Source organism: Thamnophis elegans, chromosome 2 (genome assembly GCF_009769535.1).
Source record: "Thamnophis elegans isolate rThaEle1 chromosome 2, rThaEle1.pri, whole genome shotgun sequence".
In the NCBI taxonomy this organism is placed as follows: domain Eukaryota; kingdom Metazoa; phylum Chordata; class Lepidosauria; order Squamata; family Colubridae; genus Thamnophis; species Thamnophis elegans.
This window is the reverse complement of record NC_045542.1, coordinates 1,170,346-1,194,738: the sequence shown is the minus strand read 5'-3', so window position 1 is coordinate 1,194,738 and position 24,393 is coordinate 1,170,346. Positions and strand designations below refer to the sequence as shown.

Here is a 24,393-nt window from a genome sequence, read left to right as displayed (position 1 = left end):
CTTCCATCCTTCCGAGGTGGGTGAAATGAGGACCCGGATTGTTGTTGGGGGCGATATGCTGACTCTGTAAACCGCTTAGAGAGGGCTGAAAGCCCTATGAAGCGGTATATAAGTCTAACTGCTATTGGTATTGCTATCTATCTATCTATCTATCTATCTATCTATCTATCTATCTATCTATCTATCTATCTCTATATCTCTGTCTGCCTGTCCACCCATCCATCCATCCATCCATCCATCCATCCATCCATCCATCCATCCATCCATCCATCCATATCTCTTATCTATCTATCTAGAGCCGAGGTGGCGCAGTGGGTAGAGTGCAGTACTGCAGGCCACTTCAGCTGACTGTTATCTGCAGTTCGGCTGTTCAAATCTCACCGGTTCAAGATTGACTCAGCCTTCCATCCTTCCAAGATGGGTAAAATGAGGACCCGGATTGTTGGGGGCGATATGCTGACTCTGTAAACTGCTTAGAGAGGGCTGAAAACCCTATGAAGCGGTATATAAGTCTAACTGCTATTGCTATTGCTATTGGTGCTCAAGGAGTGAGGCAAACAAAAAAAAACTAATTCATTTTAATTAAAATATAGTTACAGGTAGCCCTTGACTTACCATTCACTCAGCGATAGTTCAGCGTTATGTTGTTGTAATTTTTTCTGACTCTTGGCAACTTTATAGGCAAGTGCTCTCCATGCTATCCTGTCAGGCACAATTTCTTTCAGTTGTTGAATGTTCATTTTTGAGGTTATCAGGCCAGAGTGTTCTACACGTGCCCTTCCTTCTTCTTCCAGTAAGCATTCCTAGCATCATTGCCTTCTCCAATGTTTTTGCATGCATGACACAACTAAAGTAAACCAGACAGTCTTATGATTTTAGTTTCTACTGACCTGTCTGGTTTTAGACGATTTAACACCTCTCTGTTATTTACATGATATGTAATAATTTATGCCAGCACCGCAGTTCAAAGGTGCCAATTTTTCGATCAGCCACCTCTCACACCCATACATCATTACAGGGAAGGTTATTGTTCTAACTAGCCTGCTTTTTGCATTTATATCATTGCTTTTCCAGATCTTATTCATGTTAACCATTGCAGTGCAGCCTAAGATTACCCTGCATTTGAATTCAGGAGCAGAACTATCATCATGAACAATTTTAGAGCCATGGAAGATAAATCCCTTGGATTAATTCAATGTTATGATGGCGCAGAATTAAGCGACTCATGAGCAATCTATGAAGTTGCCACCTTTGCAGTGCCCCCGTGATATGTGATCAAAACCTGGATGCTTGGCAGCCATCCGCACTTAACAGGGGTGTTTCAGCTCCCCCACCTCCCTGTCTCTCTCCTCCCCCCTGTCATCTATGCCCTCATGGCTGCCTGTTGCCTAGGCTCCGTTGTCCCAATTGACCTTTGCAATCTTCTTGCTCCCATTGCTGGCAGGAGTCTGGCCTGACCTCTTGGGTGGCAGCTGCTGGCCACATGAGCCTTTATTTCCCAGATCTCACACAGTAGCTCCATGTAAAACACGTTTGCTCAGTTGCGTTCTCTTCAGCTGCACAATTTTATGTTTTGTGTGCAAAACCAGTCACAATTTATGTTATATTTATATGGGAATATTGAAAATTCAAAAAAGTTCACAATTTTAAGCACTGCTATAAATATAGGTAAGAGTAATACATTGCAGATTGTGGAGTCTTTGGTGAAAGTATGTAGCACATCTGGCTCTACTTTCTGGTTTATAGTAAGTTTACAGTTTGTGTGTTTGTGAGTTTGCTTTCATTGGGTGTTGACTTTATGACTTTTAGTATATAATTCATACAAATTAGGAGAGGTATAATAGCTGCATGATGGGACCTGATTTGAAAGATTTCCGTACATATTTGTAAGTTTAGGAAAGCTAAAAAATAGTTGCATGTGTGGAAAAAGTTAATTTTCAACTATTAATTGGTATGCACCAGTTCTCCTTTCAACCCTTGAAACTGTTCTGCAACTTATTTCAGCAACCTTTATAAGTTATTTTAATTAGACTGATAATTACTGCTCTTAAAGCCATCAAAAGTGTCAAGAATCAAAACATAGAATTAATCTCTCAGAAGTGCAAGGAGAAAAGCAACATGAATATTTAAATTGGTGTATTATTTTGGATATGCATGAGTTTTGCTCAAATACAAAATTCAGCTCATATCATGATGGCAGTGGCTCTGAATCTGTAGCTCTGCAAAGTAACATCAGTTTGACTGTATTGATTTTCATTATTTTATTTTATAGCATGCAAAAATTCCAATTCCAATTGAACAGTGTGTTCTCTGGGTACAAATCATTTTAGGAAATAATAAAGCGTTTACAGCAATATTCGTTGCCTTAATATCCATTATATTAACATACTATTTGCTTAACCAAGTTAACATATCTTCTTATATCCCGGATCCTTCCATATATTTTCCTGTTTTTAGCTCCTATTTTTGTCAGCCATTGATAAAATAAATCCCAAGTCAAAAAATATTCATTTTTTTTCTTTCCCTTAATTGTTGGTGTTAGCTTATCCAGTTCTGCACATTCTAATATTTTTCTAATCACATCTTCATCTGTTGGGATCACTTTACTTTTCTGTTGGGCTTTCCCCCCCCCCCCAATATTGCGTGCTTTAGTGTGATTACATTTCACCAGAATTATGCTTTTATGTAAGCTGCCTTGAAATGATTTAGCTCTAAAATGCGATTGGTTAATCCTTAAAATAATTCAATATGTGTAGAGCTTCCAAGATATAGAGTTGAACTTTTATTTTAATTTTAATTGGGAGGCTAAACTAATTGCATTCTGTTTTTAATCACAGGCAATTTGTTTTCTGCCTGTGGGGTTTTGTTAGGTGTATAAACTTCAGAAAGGAAGCTTTATTGATGAGTCGGTGAGTCAGATCTGTTAGTAAATGAAAACTATAAAATGCCAAACAGGAACATCCTCCATTTTCAAGAGTCCAGTTCACAGAAAATGATAAAAAATAGGCATTTATTTTATTTTTTGATTCATTGTGATGTACAAGCTCACATTTATGATTCATTTATAAAGGTGTTAACAAACTATGATTTAAGAAACCTTTATGTGGATTAATATGCAGAAAAAACTTTTCTTCTTGTACAGTTAAAAAAAAAAAAGAATGCAGGGGATTCCGATTTGTGTTTTAAAATTACAACACCTGGTTCATTGTGGAACTTTGGTACATAATCACTTGTTTTTCTGCATTCCATCTCTTTATATGGTTAGGTAGGTGTTTTTTTTTTTTAGTTTTTATGTCATATCAATTTAGTAATCCTCTAAATTAGTTAAACAGTCTGGGGAAGGAAGACCAAAATTGGATATGTTATGGATCTAGCAAATGTTGGTCTTCAAGATCTCACTCTCTTTTGGTAGAATGTGTGATTAGGTGGAGTTAAAAAAAAAAGTGTAGAATTTCTGCCCTGCTCAAAATGATGGCTTGAGACTTTTTGTGTCTGGGTAAATTTTTAGTATTGGGTCTCTAGAAAACTTTCACAAGGGCAGAGAGGTTGGCTGAGCAGAAAAAGGTTTGCCAGTTTCATAGGGAAGAGAAGACAAGGCCGCCTGTTCTATTTCACAGGAAGAAGAGCCGGAGAGCTGAATCGGTCCAAAGGCTCTTTCAGCCCAGCCTTCTTCTCTTCCTGCAAAGGCCTGTCCTACAATGGTTGGGAATTATGCCTGTAGCAGCATCATTTTCTCTTTCAGGCCCCACTACTAGTAGTATCACCTTTGGTCTTCTGCAGGGCTCTTCTGCGTGGCTTTATAGCCAGAGACTAGCAATAGCAGTTCGACTTATATACCGCTTCATAGGGCTTCCAGCCCTCTCTAAGCGGTTTACAGAGTCAGCATATATTGCCCCCAACAATCCGGGTCCTCATTTCACCCACCTCGGAAGGATGGAAGGCTGAGTCAACCTTGAGCCGGTGAGATTTGAACCGCTGAACTGCAGATAACAGTCAGCTGAAGTGGCTGCAGTACTGCACTCTAACCACTGCGCCACCTCGGCTCTAGATGGATAGATGGATAGATGGATGGATGGATGGATGGATGGATGGATGGATAGATAGATAGATAGATAGATAGATAGATAGATAGATAGCAATAGCAATAGCAATAGCAATAGCAATAGCAATAGCAGTTAGACTTATATACCGCTTCATAGGGCTTCCAGCCCTCTCTAAGCGGTTTACAGAGTCAGCATATCGCCCCCACAGTCTGGGTCCTCATTTCACCCACCTCGGAAGGATGGAAGGCTGAGTCAACCCTGAGCCGGTGAGATTTGAACCGCTGAACTGCTGATAGCAGTCAGCTGAAGTGGCTGCAGTACTGCACTCTAACCACTGCGCCACCTCGGCTCTAGATAGATGGATAGATGGATAGATGGATAGATGGATGGATGGATGGATGGATGGATGGATGGATGGATGGATAGATAGATAGATAGATAGATAGATAGATAGATAGATAGATAGATAGATAGATAGATAGATAGATAGATAGACGGACAGACAGCAATAGCAGTTAGGCTTATATACCGCTTCATAGGGCTTTCAGCCCTCTCTAAGCGGTTTACAGAGTAAGAATATCGCCCCCACAGTCTGGGTCCTCATTTCACCCACCTCGGAAGGATGGAAGGCTGAGTCAACCTTGAGCCGGTGAGATTTGAACCGCTGAACTGCAGATAACAGTCAGCTGAAGTGGCTGCAGTACTGCACTAACCACTGCGCCACCTCGGCTCTAGATAGATGGATAGATGGATAGATGGATAGATGGATAGATGGATAGATGGATAGATGGATGGATGGATGGATAGATAGATAGATAGATAGATAGATAGATAGATAGATAGATAGATAGATAGATGATAGATAGATAGATAGATAGATAGATAGATAGATAGATAGATAGATAGATAGATAGACGGACAGACAGCAATAGCAGTTAGACTTATATACCGCTTCAAAGGGCTCTCAGCCCTCTCTAAGCGGTTTACAGAGTCAGCATATCGCCCCCAACAACAATCCGGGTCCTCATTTTACCCACCTCGGAAGGATGGAAGGCTGAGTCAACCTTGAGCCGGTGAGATTAGAACCGCTGAACTGCAGATAACAGTCAGCTGAAGTGGCCTGCAGTGCTGCACCCTAACCACTGCGCCACCTCGGCTTGGAAATATTTTACGGAAACTACAGTTAAAAAAGCTGGGGGGTGTTCTCTTACAATATTATGGGAAAAATATGCTCCTCATAAGTGAGTAGTATGAACTTTTGCACCCTGGCTTCTTCCTTTGCAGCTGCGAAGGTCATGTGAAATTGTTGGATCGTATGAGATTATGCTGATTTACTCGGGGAAAATAGGATAAGAGCTTCCCGTGATTTCCACAAAAAGAGTTCCAGTGGCTGTTGAGGTTGAGGTTGAGTCCCACCCTATTCCGGGAGGGACTCAGGGCGGTGAACAACTCAAGGGGGAAAGGGAACACAAAGTACAATACAAGTAATTAAAACAACCAAGAATCACACAGCCACACAAGTCGAGGGGGGAAGGGAACTCATCATCCCCAGGCTGTTGAATTGCTTGGTTTTTTATACTTATATGTTGCCTTCATTTGGGAGATGGAAAGATCCGAGTTAGCAAAGTAAACTGAATTCGGCAGAAAAGAGGGCAGTTAAGATCAAAAAATCCCTCATCGGTGTAAGTCATTGAATGGAAAGCTATAATTTGAATATGTAATTATATTGTAGAAAAGCTGCTTTGCCACTTCCGCCTCTTTTAAAGCATTTTACACCTCACTGTGTTGCATCAAATAGTCACTAGATCAGTGTTTCCCAAACTTTTGACACATGTGTACCCCTTCTATAATTTCCGTAACGCTGAGTACCCCTCATAAGAAACGCTGAGTACCCCCCATAACAACATAAAAAAATGTAGTTAATGATTTTCACGCTTTCACCCAGAACTTTCTGTAGATCAGCGGGCATCTTACGTGTTGCCGAAGCCTCTCTGTGTATGCAACAATGTGTGGATATGACATTTGGAGCAACATTTTGAATTCTTGCAACGAGTCCTTTATTAGTTCCAACCGTACTTTTTGCTCCATCTGTGCTTATTCCAACACATCTATTCCAATCAGTTTTGTTCTCTTGCATAAATGTATTCATAACATTAAAGATATCTTCTCCTGTTGTGATATTCCCACGTGATCCCCCACCAAACTCCGGTGCAACGCGTACCCCCACCAAACTCTTCCCGTACCCCTGGGGGTACGCGTACCACACTTTGGGAAACACTGCACTAGACCAGTGTTTCTCAACCTTGGCAACTTGAAGATGTCCGGACTTCAACTCCCAGAATTCCCCAGCCAGCATTCGCTTTTCCCAGCCGCCCGGAAGCTTCTGCGCATGCACCGAAGTAGTAACCCTATAGGTGTAGGCTAAAGACATTTTTTCAGGTTTTTTCTTTGCAATTTTTGTCACAGATATCACAAAAGTTGAAGAGTTAGTGCAGTGTTTCTCAACCTTGGCAACTTGAAGATGTCCGGACTTCAACTCCCAGAATTCCCCAGCCAGCATTCGCTGGCTGGGGAATTCTGGGAGTTGAAGTCCGGACATCTTCAAGTTGCCAAGGTTGAGAAACACTGCACTAGATATTTATAAATAGTACAAGGAGTGGTTTTTTCGGTAATCGCTGTTACAATGAGGTACTGTACGTAGATACTTTTCCTCTCATTCCGTCTGCTTTACAACCAGCTTTCCGAACACAATAAACAATATATGTCAGTCTTTACAACAGCTTCCTCATTGTAGGAAAGAGTCCTCCTTGCTCTTTCCCACTTTCCTGCTAGTCTGTGTCCGTACCCAGTACATCATGATACAATTTTCAGTTCCTGATTGACTGGATGGAGCCAGAGGGTTGAAAGCACACCCATTTTGTGTAGTAAATTTTCACAGAGTCCAACAGTAGGAATTTATTGGAGTATTTCACCGAAGCCAATTCGTAGCTTATTCAAGAAATCAAGAGTTCTGTACTAGCAGATCCACTACTTTATCTAATCCTGTTCTAGCAGATAAAGTAGTGTAAACCTGTTCTTCGTTCACCAATTTTGTTGTATCTAAGTACAATGGCAATAAAGATTATACTTACTTACTTACCTCGGGCCATAGGACATAAAAACATAAATTCACAACTGGCCATAAATATTTATTACACAAACGCATATATAGACATACAAAAAAACATTTTGGGAGTTTGCACTGGGAGTTAGTGGAAGTTTTTACAAAGGTCCACCAACTCTTCTAGAGCCAAGAAGCTCATTTGTAATACCCCAAAGAAGAAGTCCAAGTTAATTCCCACTGTGCTCCTTTCTGTTGCCAAAACAGCAATTGAAGAATCTCTCTCTCTCTCACTTGAGAGACCGCCTACTGCCGATCACCTCCACACGACCCATTAGATCTCATCGTTTAGGCCTCCTCCGAGTTCCATCCGCTGGCCAATACCGACTGGCCACCACGCGGAGGAGAGCCTTCTCGGTGGTAGCCCCGACCCAATGGAACGATCTCCCCGTGGAGATTCGTACCCTCACCACCCTCCAGACCTTCCGCACAGCCCTTAGAATCTGGCTATCCCGTCAGGCCTGGGGCTAAAGATGGTGACCCGCCCGAATGGTATGAATGTTGCGTTTTAATTATGTACTGTCTATATGTAAAAGTCTGTTTCCCCCCTTCCTTTTGATTGTGAGCCGCTCTGAGTCCCCCCAGGGAAAAGGGCGGCATACAAATAAACAATCTAATCTAATCTAATCTAATATCTCCCTCCTTTCTTGCTATTGGAAACTGCTGGAATGACCTTTCCTTAGCTTTATTAAAAGTGTACTTAAGTTGTCTTCTTACTTTCCTGATCATTTGTTTTTCAGATTCTTCTGCCACAGTGGTGTGGAAAAACCCTCATTTCTGCTGGCCTTTTGTGTTTGAGCAAAGGACACGGAGTTGATGGCTCTGTTCTTCGCTTGAAACAAAAAAGAAAAAGCATATTTAATATCTGGGGATTTTTTTTGGGTGGGAAAATGGCCTGCATACCACCCAAGTGTTGTCGTCCAACATCTCTGTGACTCTCTAAACCTGATTCTTTTTTCCTCCAACACAACTGCATTTACGCTAGCTGCCTGGAGATTGGTTAAAGTGTATGTATGTAAGAGCCGAGGTGGCACAGTGGTTAGGAGTGCAGCACTGCAGGCCATTTCAGCTGACTGTTATCTGCAGTTCAGCGGTTCAAATCTCACCGGCTCGAAAGGCAGGAAGTAGGGGGTGCAGCATCTGCAGACATCAGGAAGGGCAGGGGGGAAAGAGGCTATATGGCACATGGCTGATGGGGAGAAGAGACTCAAGTTCTTCCTAAGAGAGGAAAAGGACATGATGGCAAGCTTACCAGTTTGGGCAACTGCTGGTAAAAATGGCACTCAGTTGCTTGTGCTGCAGTGACCAGGCAGATGCTACAAACACAACATGGAATTGGCAAGTCCTGGACTTTTCAAAGAAGAGGGAAAGCCTGGTAGCTTGTTTGTACTCAAGGTGGGCAGACAAGGTGAGCCACTTCTTGGGAGGTGACTTTGCCAACTTCTATGCCACTAGAGGCCATTTCGTCTTGGCAGGAGGAAAAGGCAGTTGTTGGGGTATTTCTGGATGAGGAGAGGTTCAGATTCCCCAGCAGTTACCCAGACTGGTAACTTTGACATCATGTCCTTTTCCTATCTTAAGAAGAACTTGAGTCTTCTGCTCATCTTACATCTCAGCTACCTGACTTGGAAGCTTGAGCTTCTAGAATGTGGTGAAAAAAGCCTCTCACAATTGGAGAGCATCCTCCTCCTTCTTCTTCTTCTTCTTCTTCTTCTTCTTCTTCTTCTTCTTCTTTTTCTTCTTCTTCTTCTTCTTCTTCTTCTTCTTCTCCTCCTGCTCCTGCTCCTGCTCCTGCTCCTCCTCCTCCTCCTCCTCCTCCTCCTTCTTCTTCTTCGATTGATGGTTTTGTTAATCTTGGTTCATGGGCATCATCCAAATGTATTTTGGTGGAGAGGAGCATCATCACAACACTACAACACTTAAACATTCCTCTTGTAATAGATATATTTTGTTGCTCCCTGGGATTATCATCCTACACTGTACCCATTATATTTGGTAAAGTGTGACTTTTGACTTGGTATACTATTATTATTATTCACGAAGTAATGATTATATAAAGGAAGCAGAATAATTTTGTTGCTCTGTCTGATTCAGGAACATCTAATTTTCACTCATACATTTTTCTGCTTACTACAGAGGAATGTCTGTCATAGTGAATGGAAAATTACTTTGAATTATTAACCCCTAAATGGTTATGTCTTACTGTGAATATGCTATTTTCTTGTATCGGGATGATGTTGGGATTGGTTTTGTTTGAAGAAAAAAACAGAGTAAGGATCAATTTCTAAATGATGTTTATCTCTTCTGCGTTGTTGCCATTGAATGAGATCTGGGAAGGTTTGGACTCTGTGGAACTGAGCCTAGAATAAATGGAGATAATGCCCGCAGATAATTTAAAATTCAGAATTATAGTTTGGGGTTTACTATTAATTGAGATTGTGTTGATTCAGAATAAATATATTCTTTGCCAATGAAGAGGTTGCACTCTTCATAATATTTCCTGTGGAGTGAGAAAAGGTTGAGAGTAGGGATCATACAGAACCGAAGAGAAAAGTGGATGCTTCACTATTACCTTCTTATCTCACAGGACTGTGGCAGCTGAAGTGAGGAAACACATGTGTCGAGAATATGGCAACTCACCACAGCTCTCCAAGAAACGTGGTGGCACCCTGCAGTCGGTGAGTTGTCTGGCACTATATTATGGTGGGCAATGCCAGTAAACACATCTGGTTATTAAAGTAGTAAACAAACAAACTCCAGAACAGCAGATAACTTAGTTGTTTTTTGGCAGAAAGTAAGGATAGGAGTGTTCAGTATTGCTGATTAACAGACAAAAGTAGCTGCCTCTTGAATGTTGGCTAAATTTCTTTGTCCTTTGTAAGGACAAAGCCGAGGTGGTGCAGTGGGTAGGGTGCAGTACTGCAGGCCACTTCAGCTGACTGCTATCTGCAGTTCGGCGGTTCTAATCTCACCGGCTCAAGGTTGACTCAGCCTTCCATCCTTCCGAGGTGGGTGAAATGAGGACCCAGACTGTGGGGGCAATATGCTGACTCTGTAAACCGCTTAGAGAGGGCTGAAAGCCCTATAAAGCGGTATATAAGTCTAACTGCTATTGCTATTGCTAAATGTGCTAAGAACAGGTGCTGAACACTGCTGATGTTGTGTTTGGGTATTTTTATGGTATCCATTTCCCTTCTTTCAAATTATTGCTACTCTCCTTTGGATTCTTTGAAAATATTCCCGTATCCCTGAGAATTTGTTAGAATAAAATTTGATCTCTTGGTTAGCATGTAGCTCAACCATAGAGGGCATTTGGTAGCCAGATTCCGTGGCAGAAATTTCCCAAAAGCCTTTTATGTTTCTGCTTTTGCTATTTATCATGAGAACAAATGCTTTATTTAGGCACTTTCCAAGTGACCTGTGCAAACGTTTTTGTCTCTCAGGGGAATGATGAATCCAGCAGTTGCTTCTTTTTTCTGTTCTGGTAATATTAACCGATCCACAGCACAGTAATTATCTGAATTCTGTTGTAGATTCATTTATTAAGGGGAAAATAATTGCATATTGTATCAGACTTCAGCATAAGTGTTTGGGGCTGGGGGTGTGCAATTGTTAACAGCAGTTGGGCCCTTATGGTCCTTCTCATGGTGTTTTTCTAGACTTCATTGAAGCTCCATGAAGCCTCAAGGGTGGGGAGGATTGCTAGTTGTTAAGTGAATCACACTGTAGTTGTTAATTTGGTAACACTAACCTTCACTACAAGAAAGGTCGTAAAATGGGGAAAAATCATTTAACAACAATCTCACTTAGCAGCAGAAGTGTTGGGCTCAATTGTCATAAGTCAAAAGACTATACTTGGAGCAGATGATGAAGAGCACCACTTTTAATTGACTTCATATTTACAAGTTATTAGAGAGCTCTTGGTAGATCTTCAGTCTTCACCTCAGTCACATCAACCCACACTACAAGACAAATATTTTTATTTGTGTCATAATATTTTATATTATTTCTCCCACTAATTTGTATTATTTCATAGCTTGTGTGTTTAGAAGTTAGGAATGAGTGCTGCTGTAAGGGCTTCTCTCCTAACTTAAGAAAGTGAAGACTCTTGAAACAGAGTATTTCAAAAGGAACCTTTTATTAAGTAGAAAGGAAACCATTGAATTCAAAGCAACGTCTGAATCCCCTTAAGCAGTGCAAGGAGAATTAAAGCAGTAGAGACCCCTCCCATTAGTTAGAATGCAGAGTTTAGCCAATACACAGATGTTTCCTATATCAACTGCCCTGAGAGCTGAATAAACATACATTCCCATGGCTAGCTTCCTTTAGACATTAAAGTGAAGCGTCCCACATGGCCATCATAAACATTCCCCAAAAGGTGAGGGGATCTCAAGGCACTTCGGTACCAGGAAACCAGTTGTAAAATATCAGTCGTCACAGGCACTGCTAATAAATTGACTCCAAGGCCCCCCTCCTCCCAACTGAATGGCAGTACCACTTTTAGGGATCTGACAGCTGCTATTTTTTATGTTCTTTAATATCTTCTTCATAACCTGCTTGGATCTACTCCTAACGGAAGACGACTGATGAACATTGGATCTCTATGCCATGTCAGACATTATAATTGCCAGGCATTTTTCATCCCTCCGTCTTCCGGCTTTGTGCTCATAAGCCCATCCATAACTTCTATAAACTTCTATAAAACTATCAGTTATTAGACCTGAATAATAGAATGCTTTACACTAATATGGAATTGAAGAATGATTTCTGAATGTGGTATGTGGTGCAGTACATGCAATATGTGACTGACATGTGAAAATAAACAGAATACTTAGCAAATGATTCAGCCTTGTGTAAGAAACAAGACAAGGATGAGTGATGTATTTTGCTTATGTATTTATATTCATAAAAGTCCTTCGGGATTGGGCGGCCTATAAATTCAATCAATCAATCAATCAATCAATCAATAATAAAAAATTTTAAACCCATAAAAATGTTTGTAGTGCCTTTAGCGGTGTGCGATTAGACATGGACATGTGTATGATTTTGTGTGCAGATGATTTTGTGTTGCTAAAAATGATTTAAAAATGATTTTTAGCAAATACTAGATAACTTGTACAGTGTATCGAGGAGTATGCATTTGAATGTGAAATACCAAGGTCACTGTGTTTGAAGGAGAAAAGAAAGGAAATAATTGCAGGATATATACATATATGGTCAAAAATGAGAACTAAATGCTAATTTTACACACCTTTCTTCAGTAACTATTACCTTTAACTATAATAATGTATTAAATCTAATAGACTTTGACCTTCTATTGAGAAAATCATAGTTGGGTAGAGTTGATCAGTTAGTTTTGTTTGAAAAAGAGAGTAGTTGTTTAAGGGACAAAAGCCAGTATATGAATCAGTGTCTGGCTATAGAGGAAGTAAGTCATTATTTTTGCTCAATCACTGAGATTCTTGGCCCAATTGTGGTCGTAAGCGGAGAACTATGGCATTCAAAAGTTCTAAATTTGAGCAAAACGATCAAGGACTCATCTCATCCTAATCACATCAAGTATGGCATAGGAGTGGTTCAGGACTTGTAGGTAATTTAAATGAATCTGCTGCATCTTGTGTTCCTTTTTGCCCGTAATTTTCTCTTTCTTTTCTTGTTCCCTCTGCCCTTCAGTTACCTCTGACAGAAGTGGTAGAACCAGTTGACTTTGAGAAATACCTTAGCACCCACTTGCCAGATGCTGAGCCAGGCCCACTTAGTGACCTGATTGAGTTTCCTGCAGATGACCTGGAAGTGTCCCATGAGCCCCGGGACTGTCGGACCTTAGAACCTGGTGTCCCTGAGGATGGGTAAGTGTTATAGCAGTAGACTTATATACCGCTTCATAGGCCTTTCAGCCCTCTCTAAGCGGTTTACAGAGAGTCAGCATATTGCCCCCAACAATCCGGGTCCTCATTTTACCCACCTTGGAAGGATGGAAGGCTGAGTCAACCCTGAGCCGGTGAGATTTGAACCGCTGACCTGCTGATCTAGCAGTAGCCTGCAGTGCTGCATTTAACCACTGCGCCACCTTGGCTCCTATGATGGATAGTTACTGAGATAGTTCTATCATATAGTTCCTCACTCCTTTTACCCCATAAGAGACAAGGCTACAAGCATTATGTCAGCGTTCCAAATATCATGCAGAATTAAATCAGAGTCCAAGGCAGAGCTATCCTTAAAGTTCCAATTTAATAAGACAGACGTGTTGGCACATCTGTGGAAAATCCCAATTCTGAAAAACTTCCTGGGATTCCACCCAGTTGAAAGTTCATGATCTTATCCCCACACCCATAAATCCATCACATGGTCCAATCTTCTTCGGCCATGCTGGCATCTCCACCCAGCTGGTTCCGGTCAGGTGCAGAGGTGCGGAGACAAAAGATGACCTTGGGCTTCTAGAAAAGAATGACAACAACACATCCCACAATTCTACTCCTTTCTATTCCCCCCTCCCAATTACTACACTAATGAAACAGCATAGTGAAATAATAGAAAGTGTGGCAGGCCAAAGATCCTAAAAAGAATATAACTGCAGGCCTGACACATTACCAGTGCAAAGAATTTGACAGCATGCTTGCATTTTCTGAATTAAAACTTTTTAATTTTGTGCATTCGCTGGCTGGGGAATTCTGGGACTTGAAGTCCAGACATCTTCAAGTTGCCAAGGTTGAGAAACACTGTGCTAGAATGTGCGGAAATGGATAAATTAACGATGGAACTAAAGGATAGAGAGGAAACAGAGTATTATAAGACATGGAATAGGTGGTATAATTGGCTAGAAAAGAGATGCAAAACTAATGCATAATGAATACATAGAAAGTATAACAAAAGGAAGTGGTCTATACTTAGAGAGTAACAGAGGTGTAAATGTTGTATATATTATATATAAATGAGTGTTGTGATTCAGCAGCAGTCTTCTGTGAGTCTTTTCGGGATGCAAGATTACCAATGCAGCTGGGGCTCGTTAGTGGGTGATGAAAGGACGGATGGTGCCACGTCCTGATTGCAGGAGTCAATGTTCCTTCGTTCGTTCAACATTCATTGATCATCAATCGTGGTTTATTTGAGAGCACTTGGAGAAGTGATTTGCTTTCTGTAACCCTGATTCAAGGAGGCACTTGGAGAAGTGCATTGCTTTGTAAGAGTTTTTGTTTTGTATTCTGTTATCTTCTTGAAAGAGACTTTATTTCTGTTTATTTTTGGGCTCGCAGCCAGTCTGAGCCGAGAACTGATAAAGAGAGTTCCTTTTAAGTTTGTTTACCTGTCGTCTGTTAACAAGTGGAGAAGGGGGGACAGAACAAATGAGTAACTATGAAATAGATATATGTATAAAACAATACACCTTAGAATGGAAAATTAGAAATCATAAAATAAAAGCTGTAAAAGTGTAATTGTGATTTTAATGTTTAAAAAATGTTGAATAAAATTTATTTTAAAAAAAGAAAGAAAATGTTAAACAGCCCAGGCTGGCCTCCCTGACACCAGGCCTCCTCATTGCTTCTCAGCAATTTCATTTCCACCTCCTGCATTCTTCCCCTCCCAAATACTCAGTGCTCCCCCCCCCCCACTGTTTCCATGGTAGCTGGCAGCAAGCTTGAATGAAGATGCAGGCTGACATTAAGCCAGCTTGTTGTTTTTACAAAGTATTTTTTCACATATTTTTTCTTTAGGAAACAAGATGCCAGGGTAAGAGATGCTGTCCAAGTCTACACAGAAGATTGGGTCATCGTCAAGAGGAAGTAAGTTTAGTAACATTTGTTTATCATTTACGATGGGTCATCAACCTTTTGGACCTCAGGGACCACTAAAATCATAATTTTAAATCCCATAGATCATTAATATGATCTGCCTAATGACTGGCTGGGTGGGTGTGGCTAGGTGGTCATGTGACTGAGTGGGCATGTTCCCTTTAATCTACTAATAGATTATTTCCCTTCCTCCTCCTCTTTAACCATTTTCTCTTGGTCTCTCAGAGATTCCACTTCTTATTAATTTTCTTTTATCACATTCTCTTAGCTTCTTCTTTTTCTTCTCTTTCTTTTTATAATTATTGTATCTTTTCTTCTGAATCCTTTTTTTCACTTTTAATTTTATTGTTCAAATAGTTTTCCCCAGGGTTTTTCCTAGTCTCTTCCAACTATTTCCCTCTTTGCTGTTTGATTGATTATTGGGGGGGGGGATATCCCCCCTGTCTACCCTTTTTGTGCCACTGTAAATCCCAGTGAAATAATCTGTTTTTTTACTTTCAGTTCCTTTTTCTTCAATATTATTTTCTTGTTCTTCATATTTGCTCTCTTTTACCCCCTTCTCTCCTGTTCCCTGATCTGTGTGCTCCAGCCGAATTTCTGATTTTTTATTGCCTTTTAAAGTTTCACGTGTATTTTTTAGCATCTCAAATAATTCATCATACATCCAAGGCTCCACCGATGAAGTGACGAGGCGATTAGTTGGGCCACGTGGCGAAGGAAACATATATAGGATGGGAGAAGGTGGGCGGGATGGCAGCCAGAAGGGGTGACTGAGCCCCCAGAAGGGGTGACCGAGTGGTCGGAAGGGGTGAGTGGCAGCTGGGCGGGCGTGGGTGGGGCCAACAAGGGGTGATTTTAACAGTTCAGTGAACCGATTCAAATCATCCCTACCGGTTTGTCCGATCCGGTCCAATGTGGTCGAATTTCACCCCTGATTTAATGCCTTTAAATCTTTTCTGCATGCATGCTATCCATAGTTTTCCAACAGGAGTAACATCATTGCTTTTTCTGTCTTTGTTTAGGTACCAGAAATTGAGTACCATGTATAATGCTATTGCTGCTGAGAGGCAAAGAGAAAGGCAGAAAGGATTATCTAGGCAAGTCTTTGAATTAGATGAAGTAGTTGAAGAGAGGAGCAATCAAGGGGATACGGTAAGTCAAGTGAGAATGTAAAGCAACTCATTTGGTAACCTTCCATTTTTTTTTAATGCAATGTGGGTGAGAGGATGGTGTCCCTCTGCCATAGCAATAGCAATAGCAATTAGACTTATATACTGCTTCATAGGGCTTTCAGCCCTCTCTAAGCAGTTTACAGAGTCAGCATATTGCCCTCAACAACAATCCGGGTCCTCATTTCACCCACCTCGGAAGGATGGAAGGCTGAGTCAACCTTGAGCCGGTGAGATTTGAACCGCTGAACTGCAGATAGCAGTCAGCTGAAGTGGCCTGCAGTACTGCACCCTAACTACTGCCATAAGAACATAGAGGATAAGATTCAAAGTAGAATCTTTAGCAAGTGTGTATCTTGATTCACAGAAAAATTCCACTGTGCCCTCTTGGATTTATATACAGTCTCTATACAGTAGTCCTTGATTTAAGAACACAATTGACTCCGAAATTTCTATTGCTAAGCAAGAGTTGAGTTTTGCTCCATTTTACAACCTTTCTTCCCATATTTGTTAAGTGAATCTCTGCAGTTGTTAAATTAGTAACACGGTTGTTAAGTGATTTCTCCGTTGACTTCGCTCGTCAGAAGGTTGGAAAAAGTGATCACATGACAATCGGGACACTGCAATAAATACATGCCAGTTGCCAAGTGCCTGGATTTTGACCATGTGATTATGCGGATGTTGCACTGATCCTAAGTGTGAAAAATGGTCATAAGTAACTTTTTCATTATCATTGCAACTTTGGTCCCTGAACAAATGGTTGTAGGTCATGGATTACCTGTACTATCATTTCTCTGAATGTCATTGCCAGCTTTCTTAACCTTCAAGGAGTAAATTGGGAAGTTAACCCACACCGGTTGAAAGCAGATACCAAAATACTTTAATCTATTGCTCCCCAGTTCTTTTGAAGAAAGGCCAATCCTTAACACACACCCTTCTTCTAAAGCACAACCAGTCTTCTGCATATTAGTTGGACTTTTGAGTTGAAAAACAACCTCAATACTAGTCTGGTTTATGGAAATCTTCATAAATATAGTTCTTACAATTATAGGTTTAATGTATTTAATGTACATTCAAATTCAAAATATGGAATTTTAATTTAGCCATTGACAGGTAAGATACGGTACGGAAGTAGTTCAATAACAAGAGGCAACAATTGAAAGAGAAGCCGAGGGATGGGATGGCACAACTTGCAATGGCCAACTTGCCATGGGGCAACTCACCTCCAGACAATCCAACAATTGGATTTAATTATTTAAAATAATTTAAAATTTATTTTAATTTTTGTCGTTCACATTTCATTTTGTTCTTCCTTTTGCACCCTTTATTTAATGAATATAGTACCGTTTCTTTGATACTAGTGTAGCTTTTGCCCCATGGTGAATTATCCTCAGGGAAGTGGCCGTGGCAAGTTGTCCCGTGGCAAGTTGGCTGTAGTGAATTGGCTGTAGGGAGTTGGCCATGTCAAGTGACCTTTAAATATCTTAGCACAAGTGCTTCCCCACGATTTGTCACTATCACTTTAATGATCACATTACCATTCATAATGTGTCTTGAATCATGTAGATGCAGTTGCTTTTGAGTGGATGCTACCCTAACCCTCACCTTCTCTTCATTCATAATTTAACTTTCAAGATACAGTGGGATCCAGATAATATATACAGCTATGTTGACTAAATCTTTGCCTTGTTTACTTTTAGCATGTAATATTACGTTCAAAGAAGCTTTTCAAAGCCATATTTTTTCAAACTCACAAGGGTAGCATTTGATATTTGCAAAGTCTAAGGTGCACAATTGGGGGGGGGGGAATTACTAGATTGCATCAAAGGATTGCATCAAATTAACCCCTAAACCTAAACCTAACCCCCCTAAACCTAATCCTAAACCTAACCCTAAACCTAACCCTTAACCTAACCCTAAACCTAACCCTAACCCTAACCCTAAACCTAACCCTAACCCTAACCCTAACCCTAACCCTTAACCTAACCCTAAACGTAAAGCTAACCCTAAACCTAACCCTTACCTTAAGTTGAATCGGCTTGCTTTCAAAGCGCTATTTAAAGCGCCCTTCTTTCTCCGCGCTCGCTGTTGTCGCCCTGTTGATGACATCAGCGACGCGGTTTAATCGGGCGCGGCTTAGTCGAGCGCGGTTTTGACGGGTCACGAGAGAAGAGACCCTGTCTTTTACCTGTCCTCAGTATTGTAGTATGAACTCTTGCCTCACTTCATATATGCTTGTAATCTGCTCTAATATTGGAAGCTATAAGCAATGCTAGCTTGGCTAGGATGTCTGCATGCAAAAAGGCAACACTTGGCATATATTCTGAGCAGCAAACTCTCTGGATTGGTGCTCATTTGCTGCTTTAAATTTGCTGTCAGCAGCAATACCGCTACGCTTTGTTCTCTGTAGGGCTGTCCATAGATATTTCCCCTTGCCTGAACGACAAATGCTGCTCCATCTATCTTTCAGGATGACATCAAGCAGTGCTCTGGTTCCTTGGAAGATGTGCCCCGAGGCAGTTGGACATCCAGTATCTTTGACCTGAAGAATTCCGCAGCTGACTTTTTACTGTGTTCACTCTTGGTGCGCACTGCCATCGAGGAGACTGACCGCCGTAATGAGGAGCTGCGCAAGAAGGACCGGCATCAGGAGATCCTGGCCCTTTGCTCAGCTCCAGATGAAGTGAGTGGAGATACCGAGATTCCCTTTGGCCTTCTAGGGCAGTGTTTCTCAACCTTGGCAACTTGAAGATGTCTGGACTTCAACTCCCAGAATTCCCCAGCCAGCATTCGCTGGCTGGGGAATTCTGGGAGTTGAAGTCCGGACATCTTCAAGTTGCCAAGGTTGAGAAACACTGTTCTAGGGAGCCTGGTAGGATACAGCAGATGGTAGCAACATGAGCCTTACAAATGGATCTGTTTGCACAAAAGGAACAGGCAGCGGTTTATGCAGATTATTTTTCCATGCTGTTGTCTTTGCTGCGTTTTGACAAAAGATTTAAGGGGTTCTACTTCCATTGATTCCAACAACAAAGGGAAGCAACCTTCACTAAGTCTTGGTGGGCAGCACTAGTGGTGGTAACTGGCTTTGGGTGGCCTTACATTTTCTCTTTATGAAACCTTGGATTGATCAATTTTTGCACCCCAAGGTCCTGCTTGCTTATTTTTAGTTGCTTGTTTGTTATTATAACCCCTTCAAGTAACAATTAACTAACCAACCAATCTTCATTCAGTCATAACCAGAAGATAAAACAAAACACTAATTAAGATAAAAAGCATATTGTAAAAACTATAGAGCAGTACTTAGCTACAGTCAACCAAGTGAGATCAGATTGATTAGATAGTAACAATTTAAGAAAGAGTTGAGTTGAGTTGAGTTTATTATATTTCTATGCCGCCCTATTCCCCGGAGGGGACTCAGGGCGGCTCACAACCAAGTCAGTGGGGGGGGGGGGGGTTACAAATAAGGGAAAAAGAACACGAACAAAACAATACCACAATTTTAAAAACAACTCAACAGACACACCATTCGAGCGGGGACAGGAACTCATCAGCCCCAGGCCTGTCGGAACAGCCAGGTTTTGAGGGCTTTGCGGAAGGCCTGGAGGGTGGTGAGGGTCCGAATCTCCACGGGGAGCTCGTTCCAGAGGGCCGGAGCAGCCACAGAGAAGGCCCTCCTCCGGGTAGTCGCCAGTCGGCATTGGCCGGCGGATGGAATTCGGAGGAGGCCTAATCTGTGGGATCTAATCGGTCTATTGGAGGTAATTGGCAGTAGGCGGTCTCTCAAGTACCCAGAAGGGGTGAGAATGACTAGGATGCTTAGTGAAAAATGAAGACAATAATTCCTGATGGGGAAGACAATAAGAAATAACATGATCCATCATTCCAATTATTTCTCCATCACATGGACTGTCTGTATCTCTCTTCAGTAACAACTGTTGGGAGGGCATTAAAACTAGCCAAGAATAAATCCCTTCTAAATTTCAGAATTGTTAGGTAGTTTAGGTATCTGACTGGTGGGAGAAAATCTGCAGAATGCCTCAAGATTAGGCTTCTGGGTACAACTGATGGATTTGGTTGCAGTTCTAAATGGATGACCCATTGTTTGAGGTCGGCTAGCGCACATTCATAGTGCACCAGTATGAGAGTTGCTCAAGTAAAGCTATAAAATGGCAATTTAATATGTAATGCCTGGCACCAAGAACACTGAAAGCTATCAGTCATAGTTAAAGGGGTCAAGCGAACAAGGAGGGTGGGGGAGAGCACTTAAGCCAGTAGGAGAAGCTATAACTCCAAGCAGAAGTTTTAAGTAGGCCACAATGAAGCACCGCATTTCAAAAGCAGTGAGATGCTTGAAAAATAAATCTGATAAACATGGTTTGCCCTCTTTCAAGGGAAATAAATGACCTAAGCAAATAAAGGAGGAGAAATTTTGGAATGTTGTTCAAATAAATGCAAAGGCTAATACAGAATAACAACCTAATCTTTTATGAGCTTTCAAAGTCTCCATCTCTCACAATTGGGTCCATGATATATGTTACTTTGGCTTCCCAGGAAGAGGCCATAGAACGGTGCAGCATCCCAGATATTCCAAAGGAGCAGTTCGGGCAGAGGATCTTAGTCAAATGCTTGTCTCTGAAGTAAGTCACAATTTCTTGGCAACATAGAACTGCCAAATGCCAGGTAGAAAAAAATGATTGAATGTAGAATAAAATGGGTTTTTTTTAAAACACTTGTTTTTGCTTAATGGTGCTGTGCAAGAAAGGGGGCCAGAAGGTGGCATCCAAGGTACAGCTTCACATGTACTGGTTTTGCTGGAGGATGCACATGTGTGCATTTGCTGCCATAGTGTGAAGGAGCTACATTATCACTCAGTGCGGTTAACACAGCAGACTTCTGTGATACATTGCAAACAGGCAGACGGCAGAGTTATCTGAGAAGAGGTTACTTTGGGTTTGGATTCATATTCCTGAGCATTGGACACTGCATGCTCCTGGCAGCCCAGCCTGCCAAACTGATGCGCTGAAATGCAATTTGTACTGCCCAGATACTTAAGATGGAGACAGAAGGAGACTTCCTGGTATGACCAGTCAGAAGACATTTCCCCCTCTAATGGATTTTGATTGAATGTGGGGAAATGCAAGATGTTACCCCACTCCATTACTACTCTTCTCAAGTTTGAACAGTCATTAACTTCTGAATGTTGTGTGGGATTTCCCACAACTTGACTATCTACAGATTTCCATTGTCAGATGACTGCAAAAGCCTCTCTTTGGTAGAAATCCAATTTATCTTAAAACCATCTATACTTGTTTAATAGTAAACTGCATTGAAATCTTGTTGAAGTATTTGATAAGGAAATGGTGGAAGAACGCTTTATGAAAAATTATCGCTAGTTCTGATTCATACTCTGAGGACCTCAGCTGTGAGAGAGGAGAAATGGGATAATTTTTGTTTCTTTGATGCATCATGTTTCTTTGATGCATCAAAGTCCACCATAATAAAGAAACAAAATAGTGTGAAAATGCTTTGTAGGGAGATTTATCTTGGGATTTCTAAGAGGTACCAGTACTTAATATAAGAAAAGTTCATTTATCCAATGGCAGGTGAGCATCTTGTTTCATTTAAATGAGGTATTAAAAGAAACCGGTCATATTTTGCTTATCATGGATAGAGGAGTGTCAATGGGATTGATTGTTCATGATTAATGATTGTTCATGAATTCTTTTGATGTAGAGCTCCAGATTCTTAACCATTGTATTTTCTAGAGCAGAACAAGATACTCAACTTTTTGCAATGTCTTTCCTTTCATAATCCTTTCCATGGATTAGGTTTGAAATAGAAGTTGAACCCATCTTTGGATCACTGGCACTTTACGATGTGAAAGAAAAGAAGAAGGTACTTCTTGTTTCTGATTCCTCTTGGGTAATGAGAAGAAGTGCAAGTTCTGACTGAAAGATAACCCGCCAGTTAAGCACACCAGAATGGCCTTGGCAGTTAGTTGCAGATTTTATATTGTGTTCTTTCTGATATCCTAATTTGATAGATGTGGAGAGCATTAACTGGATTGCTCTGAAGAATCATGCAAGATGGATGGCTAATTAGCACTTTCTTAAGACAACATGATGTAGGTTCATTTCTTCCCCTAAATCTGTAGCTATTTATATTTCCTATCTTCTCATGGAGAAGCAGAAACATCCAGACTTTTGAAAGAGAGAGTTTTTCTCTTTAGTTTCAAGCATCAAGTTCCCTAAGATCCTTTTTTCAATTACGAATTTCAAAGAATGAAGGATGGATCATCTGATCTAAGTAGATGATGCACGGGAAATAGCAGAGAACAGAGAACTTTCCTTCCTTGTAGATTGTATCTTATTTGATCGCCTTTCAAATTCCCAGTGACTTCAGACACAATAAGAAACTTAGTGGGCTCCATGTCCTGCTAATTTTATCATCCATGTTTCTTTCTTTCTTCAACTGCTCTCCAGCCCTACTGGGCTTCCCATTAAAATAGTTTTGATTTTTTTTTTATTCAATGTGATGTATTATTTCTTGTTGTAATAATTTTTCTGAAATCACTAAATAATGTATAGGTCCCTGACCTGCTAATCAAACGTAGTCTCAAAAAACCCATTTGAGATTTCCATAGTCCTACAAAATGTGAGATCACCAATATAATTGTGGTAGAATTTTCACTTCTGGTTTTCCCACGTTGAAGGGCAAAATATGTGCCTTAAGTCTTACTGAGTTTTGGGCATCCTTAGCATCCTTTAATTTCCTCATCAAATTGATCATTGTTCATGGCTTGAGAAAGGTTGAGTGAGAAAATGGGCACCTGAAGTATCTGCAATGGTTAAAATAAGAAAGACAAATGCAAACATTTCATCTGGCTGAATGCCACTGGCTATTCCTGTTGCTCTAGGCAGGGCACAGGAAACAAACGTAACTCCAAGGCCAAACCCATTATTTCTTCCTATGCTAAAACATCCTCTGAATATTAAGCAGATCTAGCAGAAAACAAAGGGAATTGCTTGTGTTCCCCTGTTGTTATATTAAGAGTAGACCCAAGTATCTACTAAGACAGTGGTTCCCAAACTTGGCAACTTTAAGACTTGTGGACTTCAACTCCCAGAATTCTCCAGCCAGCTCTGCTGGCTGGAGAATTCTGGGAGTTGAGGTCCACAAGTCTTAAAGTTGCCAAGTTTGGGAACCACTGTACTAAGAATAAGCCAGATTTCAATATTGTGTTCACCAGAGTTGCAGTTAAAAGTTTCTCTTATCTGGATACTGAGATATTGACTTTTGTATTGTTCTGATTGCTGTGAAGGTCATGAGATTTTGATAGCATTTTTTGACTGCTGCCCTTCTCTCTATTTTGTAGATCTCTGAAAATTTTTATTTTGATCTCAATTCGGAACATATGAAATCCCTTCTCCGAACTCACAGCACTCATCCTGCCATCTCCACACTAGCTCGCTCAGCTGTGTTCTCTCTTACACATCCTTCTCCAGAAATATTCCTGGTGATCAAGGTGAGATCTTTGTTGTTTTTTTAATAGCCATTCCAACAAATGCTGGAGAGAAAAGATGACTATATATACCCTTATTTTACATGAATGCAAAATAGGATCAATGTTTCTGCAACTGTGAAGAAAGCATGTATTTTGGAGTCTCTGAAACTAATGGATCTCAATAAAGTTTGATTCTCTGAAACTGATGGATCTCAATAAAGTCAACAGGATGCAGCTTTAGTTTCCTCCAATTATTTGTATGGAGAGGAGAGACTCTTTTTATCTGCTCAGAAAATAGAAAGTCAAATAGATTAGCTAGCCATACAATGTACTTTCCTAGGAAACATCTCCCCTGTTCTTCTAATTATTCCCTAAGAGCAGCAGCAGACAAAAAAAAAACCTTTTTTTGTTAAGTAGAAAGTAAAAGATGCACGCACCTCCTCTGATATGCCATGCTCCCTGTCTTTAAAATGTAAGGAAAAGAGATGCATTTTCTTAAATCAGTTTGATTTTGACTTTCCAGTTCTCAAAAACATTTGGCATTGAGATGTTAATTCACACTTTTCATTCCAGATTTATTCCCCTAGTATTGAAAAAAGCCATTTCTGAATGTAGGACTAGTTTCAGTTTTGGTTTTCAACGTCATTAAAAGTTGACTTTCTTGTCTTGTAATGAATAACACTTGATATCAGGCCGGCAATAATATTCCTGTTAGGATCTTTGG

The 24,393-nt window shown here is 40.7% G+C and overlaps 1 protein-coding gene across 1 annotated transcript in view; it reads left to right on the top strand.

The window, feature by feature from the left end:
- The window catches only part of DOCK6 (dedicator of cytokinesis 6), a 92,574-nt gene that overhangs the window by 7,041 nt on the left and 61,140 nt on the right, over positions 1-24,393 (top strand). Inside the window, exons 2-9 of the mRNA XM_032210498.1 lie at positions 9,791-9,881; positions 12,877-13,052; positions 14,916-14,984; positions 16,016-16,145; positions 18,633-18,845; positions 20,717-20,802; positions 21,994-22,060; positions 23,541-23,690. Of these exons, the coding sequence (XP_032066389.1) occupies positions 9,791-9,881; positions 12,877-13,052; positions 14,916-14,984; positions 16,016-16,145; positions 18,633-18,845; positions 20,717-20,802; positions 21,994-22,060; positions 23,541-23,690 (982 nt within the window). The remainder of the gene's footprint in view (positions 1-9,790; positions 9,882-12,876; positions 13,053-14,915; positions 14,985-16,015; positions 16,146-18,632; positions 18,846-20,716; positions 20,803-21,993; positions 22,061-23,540; positions 23,691-24,393) is intronic.